Here is a 13615-nt window from a genome sequence, read left to right on the forward strand (position 1 = left end):
CTCACATATTAAACAAAAATGATCCAAATGTTATGAATATGAGTGCCTAACTTACATTATTTTTTGAAGTGGCAATGAACTTAGTCTACTTTGATAGTTAGAGTGATAATTGGTTTCCATAAATAATAATGAATGGACCACCACGTTCCGTTACACTACCAAAGTGAAACGTCACAAGTTTAGATTGACGTGACACATATATAACACATGCAATTATCTCAACCATCAACATCATATTCATACCACTTTATAACATTAATCACACTCATTTCAAATATTCCAACATGTAATATTTAACTATCTCCAAATTCATCACATAATCTTAATTCATTATGACCCATTCTTCGTTAATTGAGATTAGTTAGCTCTATTATTATGCATATGCATTCACCACGATTTAAATATGGAACACCCAAGCAAATGTCCAAAAACAAATAATCATATATGGATTAATTAGTGTTGGTCGAGATTAGATTAATTACGTGGCGAAAATGAAGACAACAAATTAGTTAAAACGAAAAGAAAGTCCGAAACGAAAAGAAAAAGAGCATTCGATTAGATAAATTGGGTCAATTAATCGATGGCCATCTTCATATATATACATTGGTTAATATATTATGTTTCCTCGTCATTGGTGGGGTTTATTTGATGAAAATAAGGTTGGAAAATGTAAGAAGGTGGCATGTGAAGATTATAGAAAAGAATGACAAGTTGTGAACAAGATGCGTGGCTTCAAAGTATTTAAATTGAGATGTATAGTTTTAATTCCTTTATGCACATTTTTCTATGATTTAAGCCTACATTCAAAGCATCTACTACATATTTCAAAACATAGGCTCATAATAATCCAATAGAATTTCACCTATCACTATGAAATAGAAATCATTTTGAAGACAAAAATTATAATTAATTATTATATTGATTAAATTAAAGATCTTTTTAGAAATTAAATAAATTTTTAATTTTAAATTAATTTATATTATTATTAGATGATTTTTAAATTGTTATCTAATTAGCAAAAAAGATTTTTCTACCAAATTTAGAATCTAAATAATTGGTAGTTAAAACCTAATAACTAATTACATACCAATTTAGAAACTATTTAATAATAATAAAAAATAATTTAAAAAATAATTTAAAAACCATTTTTTTTAATTTCTAAAATGATTGATTTCTGTTTGATAATTTTCTTTGTAGTGTGAATCACATTATTCAACTCGTGAAAATGAAACCAATTAGATTACAAAATGTGTTAAAGTAACAAAGTCATTAAAAGAAATATCTTGATATGAGTTACATCCACTTAACACTTTAATAAAATATTATTTGATATAAAAAAAATATTATAAATTGATTATTTTTTATTGTTAGAGTGTTAAAAAATTATACTAAAAAACACCTAGTTTGTCGGGGCATTTTATGTTGTTCTCATAATGATACATTCAGTTTTATCCATTAACACCTAAATAAATTATTATTTTATTATAATATAATATTTTATTTAAAAAATATATAAAGTAGTGTTTTAGAATGTCAAATAAACTTTATTATTATGATAAAACTCCTTCACCAACACAAAAAACACATTTTAACTAATAATAATTTTGAAAACTGAAATAATATACTTAAATTAAGTGTATACAATATTTTTCTTTCTCTTACACATATATTGTAACAATTTCACCTTATACATAAATAAATAATATGAAACAACTATATCATCCTTAATTATTAATATTAGTAATCCATATCTCTACACTGAAAAAAGAAACAACGTAACTTTGATGACGAAGTTGAAAAATCAATCTTAAGATACGCTATTTGATGATTCTATTCACTTTATACTTTCAAACAATTTTAAAATATATGGATGTTGAACTAGAATATTTCAAAAATTTGAGAATCTAAAAAACTTATAAATTAATACAGAAAATAATAATAATGGAAGTGGTACTAATAATAATGATGGAGAAAATAATCTGCATAATTATGGGTGTTTAAAGTTGAAGCAACTTATTTTAAATTATCAAATAATTTTTCTATTAGGACAAAGATTACGCATGAATATTATTTTTATTGAATGAATATCTAATACTTAACACTTTTTGAGAGAGAAAGAGAAAGAAACGTAGATATAATAATAATGGGATATGTTTGCATTCGAATTGGTTTTCTATTCTAGGTGAAAACAATGATTTCTCCCATCAAGTTTTTGCTTGGAAAAGTAGAAAACTGTGAAAAAAAAATTGCAAAAGACTTTCAAACACTCAGACAACAAGAAATAGAAAAAAAAAACTATTATCTGTTCAATGGTTTTGTGGCATATATATGATCACAAGATGAAAAAAAAAAACATAAAAATTCCAAATTTGCAGAAAATTAGTTTTATCTATGTGGGGTTTGATATTGCATGTAAAGAACAAAATAAAGTACATAATACACTTTCATATTTGATTTAGATTACTTTTGTCCAAAAATCAAAGCAAACAAACTACACCATAAATTACATTTTATCAGTTTTAGAACTTACTTTAATTATTTTCATGTATGCGTTTTTTATCAGTAAAAGAAAAAAAAAAACAAAAGACATTATTGGAAGTTTATTATATAAAGACGAATGCAGAAATGGTGGTATATTTTGCGGGCTCTACGTGAAGTGATAACGTTTTTGGGAAAAACTCATAGCTTGGTTTATATATGTGTATACTCTTCTATAACTACACCTTTAAAGCTATGTTCATAATTATAGTATTTTTGTTTTCTACTTAATCCAAAACTATTGAACTTTCTTCCACAAGCCCCACGAAATCATGTTACAAATGGAATTAAAAACAATGAATATTATATCTTGCAAACAGGTTCTGATCTGGTTAAACAAGCTTCTTAAATAATAAAAATAAGTTAGAAACTATCCAAATATTATATCTAAAACTGTTTCCCGTTTCTTGCATATTTCAACATAAATAACGTTGTTTTAACCTAAATGTATAATAAAATAAGTATACACATAAAAATAATAGAAAATATTATAATGAATATAACGTCATGCTGAATAATTAAAATCGATGGACACTTTCATTGTAATTAACACTAAAAGGGGTATCTATATTTCTATTATTTTAAATGTTTATTAGTATCTATAATTTTTCATTTTCTTTTTTCATCATATTATATTATTATTTGGATGTTTCTTTAAGTAATATCCATGTAGACGTTGATAGTGTATTTTTCTATTCTAAATGAAAGATGGAGCGAAAAAGGTTTGGGTTAAGATAATTTTGGAGAGAAATATGGGCGCCTTCCGCAACCTTCGGAACTTGTTGAGCAAACAACCTTAGTCGGTTGTTCAGTAAATGTGTGTTGTGTTGTGTGTCGGTAAGGAGTGGCATTAAGGTGAAGCTAGCTCTTCTGGTTCTTGAGCTTGGCTAGGTTGCTTCTAACGCCTTCTCTGGTCGCCAATCTTGGTTGCTTAGCGCGTTGAAATTGTGCAGTGTGTGGTGTAAACGGGAAGAGGGGGGACACAGAACAAAAGGGTCCAGTTTCAGGAGAGAGAAGAAGGGTCATTTCCTTGCTTCCAGCGTTTTCCATCTTTTAACACCTCATTTTCCTCATGCGTGCAAGCCATTCTAAAATCTCAACCCACCCACATTTCTTGCTTCTTAATCGCTTTAATTGCCTTTAAGATTCTGCATTCCCTCCTCCACCTCAACTTCATTGCTTCATCATCTCCCTTTCCTCTCTCTCTCCCCACTCACAACACAAAAATCAAAAACCAACCTTTTGCTCCATCGCCTTTCATTGTCCTTGTCCCAGATTCCTTATCTTCAAAATCGCTTTCAAAGGCGTGAACTTTTCCTAAATCTCCATCTGGGTCTGTTTCATTTTGCTTATACACGTTTTATAGTCTTTTGGGGTGACTGGAATGATATTTATGTTTCTCATAGCAGTTCTTGTAATTCACATTTCTTTTCTGTGAAAACTGGACCAAAAGTAGTAATTTTGGTTATCGTTCATTGATTGATTGGGTAAAGAATTAATCGCACATGGTTCTGACTTCTGGGTTCTGACTTATTTTGGTTATTAGATCGTTTGAGTTATAGCAAAATGGGGAGTCACATGAGCAAGAAGGTGCCTGAAACTTCTTCTGTTGGCCTCGGCACCGAATTGCACTACAAAACTGAGCTGAGTTCTTACGAGGCCGCTTGCAAGCTTGATTCTGATTTGCAGTTCTTTGACACCACACTTCAAGCTAGAACAAATGAGGTTATCAATACTCTTGCTGCTGGTGTTGAAGTTCGGGCCCTCTCATTTGATTCTCTAAAACAGATCACGGAGTGCCTTATGGAGATGAACCAGGAGGTTGTAAAGGTAATCTTGGACTGCAAGAAAGACATATGGAAAAGCCAAGAACTGTTTGAACTGGTTGAGGAATACTTTGAGAACAGTCTGCAAACTTTGGACTTCTGCACTGCATTGGAAAAGTGCCTCAAGCGTTCTCGTGACAGCCAGCTGCTCATCCTTGTGGCTCTTCAACAGTTTGAGGAGGAATCAGTGTTGGGTGACAACCGGTACGTGAGGACATTGCAAGAATTTAAAAATTTCAAGGCAGCTGGTGACCCTTTCACTCAAGAATTCTTCCAGATATTTCAGTCTGCTTACAAGCACCAGATACTCATGTTTGAAAAGTTGCAACTTAGGAAGAACAAGCTTGATAAGAAGCTCAAATACATCAAGTCTTGGAGGAAGGTTTCTAGTATGATCTTTGTGGCTACTTTTGCTGCAGTCTTGATCTGCTCAGTTGTTGCTGCAGCTATCGCAGCACCACCTATTGCGGCTGCAATAGCTGCTGCTACATCTATCCCAATAGGATCAATGGGAAAGTGGATGGACTCCCTCTGGAAGAACTATGAAAATGCATTGAAGGGGCAGAAGGAAGTGATTAGCTCAATGCAGGCTGGAACTTATGTTGCTATAAAGGATTTGGATAGCATTAGGGTTCTCATTGACAGGCTACAAATAGAGATTGAATCTCTATTGCATAATGTGGATTTTGCCATTGATGAAGGAGCTGTGAAAGTTGCAATAGAAGAGATCAAGAAGAAACTTGGAGTGTTTATGAAGAATGTTGAAGATTTGGGAGTTCAGGCTGACATGTGCAGCCGTGACATTAGGAGGGCAAGGACAGTGGTCCTGCAGAGGATCATAAAGCATCCCCATAACTGAACTCTGATCTGCCAGTAGTAATTGTTAGATGGAGAAATACACCTCCTATAATAAATTTTCTAGATTTATAGGTTCATGTTAAAGGAATAATAACCAGGCATATTTGATATGCCTTCATTCTTGCATTTATTTTTTAATTCATGTCATAATAATAGTGCACCCATGTACATAATTATTTTTTTTGTTCATTTTATTACTTTATTTGCCTCTTATAGTTTGCTGAGGTGAAACTACATATATTTGCCTCTTATTTGTCTTATATATATTGAAATACATTCACTGATCAATTCAACAAGAAGCTGTAAACGAACAAATACTTGCATGCTAAGTTTGACGTGAGCTTAACCGAGCCTGTGCTTTATCGAATCATTTTTTTTCTCTCAGAAAGAGAATAATCTCCCAGACAGTATCTTTTCATTATCAACATGATATACTTGTTTTTTTTCTTCCGAATAGTTGTCCTTTACTTAAGGTAATCCTGTTAGAGTATTGTAAGAACCCATGTTGGAGTTTTGTAACAACAATAAACTCTCTTCCCAAATATGTAACACAAATATATGTCTTATAACAACCAAACTTTTGCTACTCTATTCATGCATTACGTGATGCATGGATCCTTGTTACATGCAATAAGTCATATAAAAACGTTATTTTTTCAAAAGCGCTTTTACAGTGTGAAAAAAATATAACTGGTTGTTCGTAGAACACTGTAAAATGTATTCTTTGAGCTTTTTATTAACGTTTAAATGTTCTTACTTTTTTTCTGTAAGCTATGAATTCTCTGAGTTATTAAATCCGAAAATATTTACTGAGATATTTAGAAAATAATATACAATTTATACATATTGTCTTCTTAAATGGGAAAAATTATATATATTGTTCGAGATTATGAGACCCCTTTAATTTTTATGTGAGATGTAGTTATATTTTTTAATTTATGGAAAATTAATAATATATCTTATAAAGATCAGTTTTAGTTTCTCCTTAAAGGGAATAATTATTGCCAAATGTGAGTAAACTTTGCCTTTAAGGAAGTCATGAAACGTGAAAGGGGCAGCATATCTAGAATTTGGGGTGGTATCTTATAAGTTATAACTTCCTTTAATTCTCGTGTGTAAAAAAAATACCAAGTTGGAAGTGCCACGGAAGTGCTGATTGATAAATGTTAAAGGTCATAGAGCATGGATTACAAATATTGAAAATGTGGTTTGCATTTGTTTTTTCCTTCTTCTTAATTTGTTGCGTTTACTTTGTTACTTTAATTGGAAAAAAATGGTAGTTTTCACTCACTTTATCCGAAATTCCCTTCATTAATTCTTCTTAATGTTAGGCCAATCACGTTACAATCGCTCAACATCAGTTCAGGAGATGGAACTTTCGTACAACTCAAGTTGATATCAACTTAATAATCCTATGAAGTCAATGCGTATTAGAGTTTAGAAGTGTGAAGAAGAATCCATGTTTAACTCTCCTTTCTCTTTTCCTTTCTATGCTTTTGTATCCAATCTTTCACTCTAATGGTTGTGTAATCCTCTTGTGAGTTTGATGCACTTGTACTGTCCTAAGATCAGTGAGTTCCATCACTGTGATTCTCTATCCTTTTTTGCTCTCTGACTTGAGCTTTATGGACTATTGGCAATAGTCTGAGCTGGAGGAATTGAGATCTTAAAGATTGACCCTGAACAAGAACTGAGATCAAACTACATCTACGTTAGGAGTATGGAATACTGGTACCCTTTTCTAAGCTGCTTCCATTTTACTATTTGTTGACAAAGGCCAAATGTTTTTGAAGCACATGCATCATTATTGGTACTCTGAGGAGGAAAAGGCACAGAAACTCATTTTGATGTCTTAACATATACCAAAAGTGCACCTTGCTTGCTTACTAGTTACTACTATATTAATGTTTTACTTCTCATACTTGTAACTGCACAACCACCTATGCTTATATTTGTGCTTAGTTTTGCTTTGACAAGCGAAGATCTTGTTCAGATAAAACCACTGGCACAGAAATTGTGACAAGAACTTATTACAAATTAGATAGAAAAGGGGTAGTATTAAAAAACATAAGACCTGTGAAGTTTTAAAGTATAGTTCAGCAATGAGACAGTACCTTTATACTATAACATGGTAATATCAAGTCCAGTACTTTTATACTATAACAGCAGTCATACAACAACAGACAGTACCTTCCACCTATTCATGGTGTCAATTTGATCTCTTCTTCAAAAGGCTAAGAATGGGCTGTGGCCGAATATTGTAATACGTGGCTGGAACCAAATAAGCACAGACTAGAGACACATAAAGTCTAAACCAGACAGAGGAAAAACTGTAGTACATGCATGTGCCTGTCACGGTAACAATTGTCATACAATTCAAAATGCTCTTCACAGTAGAGAGGTCCCTTTCTGTTGCTGGATCCGGAAACTGGCCTTGAATTTGAAATTTGGAAAGTAACTGATCCTTCAACTGGAATCTATCTATCAACCAAGTGGACATTTCACTCTCAGATACCGGGATACTATCGAGGGGGATGCGGCGAATATGAATATGAACTTCAGAAGGATCCACCCCAAAGACATTGTCCAAGAAAGATGGGCAGCGGTATTTGTAGCCAATGGTCATGTCATAAACTGAATGAAAAGTTAAAAGAACTTTAGTTGCAGGATGATATGATTTACAATTGTCACACTTTCAATCTTCTATTGATTTGATATCATTGCAAATAACACATTCTATATGTCATTTTATCCGAAAGGAAGAATGAAAGACTCATAAGACAATTAAAGATCTCCTTCATTCATCAGATGGCTTGTAGACTAGTATATTTTCTTGACAAAATGCGAAAAGATATAGACAGATGACAATGCTGCACATTTCCCATTAATAGTACCAAAAGAGAAGAACAAAGTATCCCAGAGCAATTCTTGAATGAGTACAAGGACTAACTATGAACAAAACTAATGTCAAATACTTTAGCAATAATTATATAGACAGAAAATAAAGACAAACAAGATAACCTGCAGTGAGAGATTCCCTCAACTCTTGCAAGCAGGCGCAGAAGCCCTTTGTCTTTGGAAGTAAGACATTTTTCAGAACTGGTAACCCGTGTTCAGCAGCATACTTTTGACTCCGAAGGCACTTTTGGTCACTGCAAGAAGAAAATTGTAACAGAACACAGATACAGAGTTACATATGCTACATCAACAAAAACTGGGAGTGAAGATTGTTTGGTTTGAAAGTAACCATTTGAAGAGCGGTGACAGCATATTTTTCCTAACTTTTTTTATGGATGTTTCAAGGGAAAAATAGCATGATTCTCAACTTAAATAAACCTGACTTTTTATGCCAGAATAACAATGATCATAATCAAACATGTTTAACAGTGTATCAAAGATTTAGCTTGCCATAAGGTTAGTAAAAAGAAAAGGCATTGGCAAGTGTCTTACGTAAAATCAGTGCCTTCTGGGAAAAGAGCAAGCCAGAGAGGATCTTGGGGATCCTTGAATGTTGAAAGCATATGGCGCATGATTGACTCATCTGCCTCCCACTTTCTTTCCACTGGGATGAACTCCAGTATGTGAAATGACCAACCAAAAACTGGAAGTCTCATCAAGCTGCTTTTAAGTATATATTTTATATATCCAATGCATCCCTTCCTCAAGGCAAGGTCCCATAAATACATCCAATCAACCTCAGTTCTATGATTTGCGATCAGTAAGATCCGTTCTCTTGAAGGAACATCATCTCCAGAAAATACAACTTTAGTCTTGTTGATCTTTTCAAATAGAAAGGGCCACAAGGCAAGCCAGGCACCAAAGAAAAAGGAAGTTGCTCTCCTGCTGTAACGGACACTAAAAAGTCGAACTACAACAGAACTTATAAAGCCAAAGAACACTAACATTATAAATGCTGTTGAAAGCAGAACCAGTAGACACACCAGACCCCTTAAAATTCTCAATGGTGCTAGAGTCTGATACTTTGCTCCAAAACATGAACTTGCAGGTATAAGAACAGCCATATCCTATATCAAAAGCAATCACAGAAGACAAGAGGAAAAAAATACTGCACTGCTTCTTCCAGAATTGCCTCCTCAATCAATTGACCAAATATGAGATATCAATAATCCTGGATTGGCAAAACAAGATACCTTCACAAAAGAATTGCTCTGGCAACTGGGTTTCTTGTAGTGACACAGACAAAAACAGCTGGACTCTGCCAGCTGTTTTGTCCTTGTAGTTGATGACTCAATAAGAGAATGATTTTTGACAATTTTGGCACAAAATGAATGCACCTGGGAGAAAGTCGAGGGTATCATATCTTTACCTTGAAGGATATCGAGTATCATGAAACATGAAAGTGGAGAACAAAAGAAATCAAAAAAAGAAAGCCTACAGATAACTAATAGGAGAAGATATATACAAAAAAAAAAGGCAAGGTAATGTAATAACTTGACTACATAGTATCAAGGAGTAAATAAACAGTAATCTTAAGAAAAATCAACCTTTCCATAAAAACAATGTATGAGGGAAGCATATGCAACGAATAGGAAGGATGCCAGAGTAACATTCTTTTCCAGCTGGGCTAAAATAATTCAATTGTTTGACAACACTATACACTATACTATAGGAAAGACAATCAAAGCATCCAGCATGTGTGATGTGTTAGAGTAGCAACGAGATAAGTCCTTATAATGAAAAAGGGATTGCTCTGGTGAAAATCAACCAACTTTGCTATCACAATAATAACACCACTGTTTGGATAAGTCATATGAGGAGAGTGTGGGAGCATGAGAGAAACATTTGTTCTATATCCTAAAGACATGATGCACTAAAATCGGGATTTCACCACCAACAAAGACACAAACTCCCATCCAAATGTATGACTAGACAGCATCTTTCCTTGTCATTTATTTCTGGTGATCCTTACAACAAGGCATCATGGAAGCCTCTATGTAAGTCAAGTCAAACTCCACCCAAATAAAGACACAATCTCCCTCAATCTCAACATACGGCAACATCAGATAGGGAACAAAAACATAAACATGATTAAAACGGATAAAAATGACATGCCTCCAGCATCCTAGCACCACATAATATCATGGTACCAAGTATGATCACAGCAAAAAAACGACCACTTGGAACACTGTTGACGACCTTGTGTATAAAACAAAACCACATTATGCAAAAAGGGTATTTTCTTCTTCTTCTTTTTTGCCATTTTAGAAAACGAAGGACAAAATGGATGAAGCCCCATTTCCAAAAACCTTACAGTTGCTGGTAGGACAACACACAGTTATACAAGTTCGGATCTTTAGCAAGAAAAAACCTTATGATTTTAGAAAAGAACACTGATCTCTTGCAACTTTGGAAAACAACAAAACTGCTGAGGTGTCAAGCTATGAGAGAATGATGCAATGACGTTGAACATCCTCACCTTTGTTCAATGTTGTGAGATTTTTTCAGCCCCAGAGAGCCACTGAGTGAGATCAACAAAACACAAGCAGAAAAGTGAGGTTGGAGCTGGTTTGGTTGAACAGTGAGATTGGATAGGAGTTAGAAGTAAGGTCTAGAATGTGGGTAGGGGAGTGTTGTTCTTGCTGCAATAATAGTACCCTCATCTCCTCTAGTGATGTTTCAAGTTAAACAACATAGACAGCACTGTCAAAGAAAAGGCTCCAAAATGTATGAAACTACAAAGCATGCCACCTGCTTTCACTGTACGTTTTAATATTCCAAAGAAAGTTTCCTTCTTTCCAAGACACTGCTAATTAAACTCGGTACAGTTATATTATTTGAAATAAGCTATGTACTGTGTCTCTTTAGCATTTTAATTATATTAAATACGTTTGGTAAAATAAGCTTTTCCTCTAAAATTTGAAGACATTTTTTAAATCTTGTTATGTGCATGATGATTTTGACAATTTTTTTATTTATCTGTAATTGATCACGAATACCTTTATGTTTGTCTTGAGAGTAGAAGATGATAGTTTGGAGTTGAAGAATCAATGGAGACTGAGTAACAAATATGATGTTTGTTTGCAGTGATAAAAGCTATTTTGGAAAATGTTAGAAAAAAATTTCTTTTCTTAACAAAATGTAAACGCATAGTTTATAAAGGGTCAGTCAAGTAAATTTTACATTCTTTTGGAGTTTTTAAAGAGTAAAAAAATAAAATAAAAAAGTCTAGAGTCCAAAATAAATGTTTTATATTTGGCAATTGCTCCCTGCACCACCCGATTCCACGGAAAAGACAAAACTGTTCTTAAATTTTTTTTTCAAAATATGTGTTTTGGATTTTTTTTTCCATAACAAAATTTTATATTACGAATTTTTTTATCTGGAATGGATTTTTTTTTTTTCTGGATTTTCATTTCCGAAACACCATGATCTCTTTTTCAGATTTTTTTTGGAATGTATTATTTTTAATTCTAGATTTTTTTTTTTCGAAATAGAATTTTAATTTTTGTTTCTGAATTTTTATTTCCGAAACTCAATAATCACTTATGGATTTATTTTTTCAGAATATATTATTTTCAATTCCGAATTTTTATTTCCAGAATTAAGGGCATTTTTGGAAATTAAAAAAATATGTGGGGTGCAGGTTAAAAATGATTGGGTGTAGGAAGCATTTGTCTTTATATTTAGTTCAATATAATATATATATATATATATATATATTTCTAATATCAAATTTGTTTGTTTTGACACTTTTATTATTATAGGATACATAAAAAAAAAATATCTTCTTATATTTATATATAAAATAATTAATTACAATAATTTTTTTCTAATCTTTTTATATATTTTATTACCAAATTTATCTTTATAACAATTAATAATCTTAATTTTTTGAAAGTGTTGTTTCTGAGTATACAAAATTTTATACTTATAATAATTGATGAGGAAATTTTTGTTGTAATTTTACCCTTATAATAATTAATAATAGGATTTTTTTTTAACTATATCTCTTTTGTTAGGAGTGTTGGAGAGTGAGTTGGTAGGATTTACACAAGTTAATTATTAAACAAACTAAAAAACTAAAAAATTATTGGGTTGTGTTAGATTGAACTGAATTAGGATTAAATTGTGTTTCTGTATTTTGGGAGTTTTTTTTTTATTATTTCTACATTTTTCTTCTACATATAGATATAATGTTTAGATGTTTTTAGAAATCGAGTTTCACATGTTATATCTGAAATGCATTTTTGAATTATTTTTTATTTATGGATTGGTGGATATGGAATGTATTTTTTTACTTATAGATTGGTAAATTTGGAATGCATTTTTTTTTATTTTTGATGTTTCGTTATGGTTTTTAATAATTTACGGGGACAATATTGAAAGATTTGTTGAACTTTACTATTAATCAATTTTAAGACTTGTTGTTTTTATTTTCTATACTTTTTATTTTTGCATTTTTTTTCTTCTCATTTTTAAGCATTAAGTGTAGTATTTGCATTTGTTTTTTTTAGGATTTTGCATTTAGGGTAGACACTTCAATATTATTTGTGTGTCCACTATTAATTAATATTAATTGACTTTGTTTTCTTTTTAATTATGCCCTGTATTTTTTACTTGAAATTAACATGATTACATCATCAATAATAATAAAAATAAATACTAATTTATGTTTATAAATTCAACTTTTATGTTGTTGTAGGGTTTAATTTTTTATTTTATTCATATTAAAAAATAATAATTTTAAACTAAACATTTTTAATCTATTACCTTTTTATTTTTATTTTGTAAAAAATCATTTATTTATTCATTAATTATATTTCTAATTATTTTAAACATTAAAAATATTTATTTTTTAATGCATTCAAAATTAAAATTATAAAAAAAATGAAATGGTGCTAGATAGGGAAATAAAAAATAAAAGGTGCTAGATAGGGAAATAAAAACAAAAAGGTGCTAAATATGGAAATAAAAACAAAATGATGCTACACGGATAAATAAAAATGTAAATTGTGCTAGAAAAAAAAATCAATCCTAAATTGACTTTGTGTCCTTAATATAGGAAGTAAAAGGTAATTAAACCTTCATTTATTATTTCAATTGCTTATCAAAACATAAATTTAAATATAAAATGAATATGTAATATGAAACTTGTACATATATTTTACATCAAATTCATTATAAACACTCTACCTTATAAACATCGACTTTATATATTAGAATCAATTTAAGCTAACAAATATATGAGTAGAAGTATATCTTCACATGTTAAAAAAATATTTCTCAAAATTTCATCATTTGTAATCAATATTATTTATATATTCAATAAAGTTTGTTGTATGTAGTACCAATTGTTATATGATTAAGCCAAGTAAAACAAGTCAAACTTAAACAATTATATTTAAATGAGTAGGCTTTGGTTAGACTTAGAG

At 31.2% G+C, this 13615-nt stretch overlaps 2 protein-coding genes across 3 annotated transcripts; one reads left to right on the forward strand and one right to left on the reverse strand.

Moving 5' to 3' along the window:
* Positions 1-3579: 3579 nt before the first annotated feature.
* On the forward strand, positions 3580-5348 carry LOC137832780 (UPF0496 protein At4g34320). The gene is made up of 2 exons (XM_068641125.2): positions 3580-3871; positions 4085-5348. Exon 2 carries the CDS (start codon positions 4105-4107, stop codon positions 5221-5223), a length of 1119 nt encoding a protein of 372 aa, XP_068497226.1. The 5' UTR covers positions 3580-3871; positions 4085-4104; the 3' UTR covers positions 5224-5348.
* A 1969-nt stretch (positions 5349-7317) lies between these two features.
* On the reverse strand, positions 7318-10926 carry LPAT5 (lysophosphatidyl acyltransferase 5). Of its 2 annotated transcripts, none has more exons than XM_068634312.2 (4): positions 10660-10926; positions 8673-9517; positions 8244-8374; positions 7318-7856 (listed from the first exon to the last, which is right to left on the reverse strand). In XM_068634312.2, exons 2-4 carry the CDS (start codon positions 9242-9244, stop codon positions 7432-7434), a joined length of 1128 nt encoding a protein of 375 aa, XP_068490413.1. In that variant the 5' UTR covers positions 9245-9517; positions 10660-10926; the 3' UTR covers positions 7318-7431. The 2 variants fall into 2 exon arrangements, with proteins under 2 accessions (XP_068490413.1, XP_068490421.1); XM_068634320.2 differs by having other exon boundaries at positions 8673-9549; positions 10660-10847.
* Between the last annotated feature and the right edge of the window lie 2689 nt (positions 10927-13615).

Source organism: Phaseolus vulgaris, chromosome 11, assembly GCF_051622355.1.
Source record: "Phaseolus vulgaris cultivar YP4 chromosome 11, ASM5162235v1, whole genome shotgun sequence".
Taxonomy (NCBI): domain Eukaryota; kingdom Viridiplantae; phylum Streptophyta; class Magnoliopsida; order Fabales; family Fabaceae; genus Phaseolus; species Phaseolus vulgaris.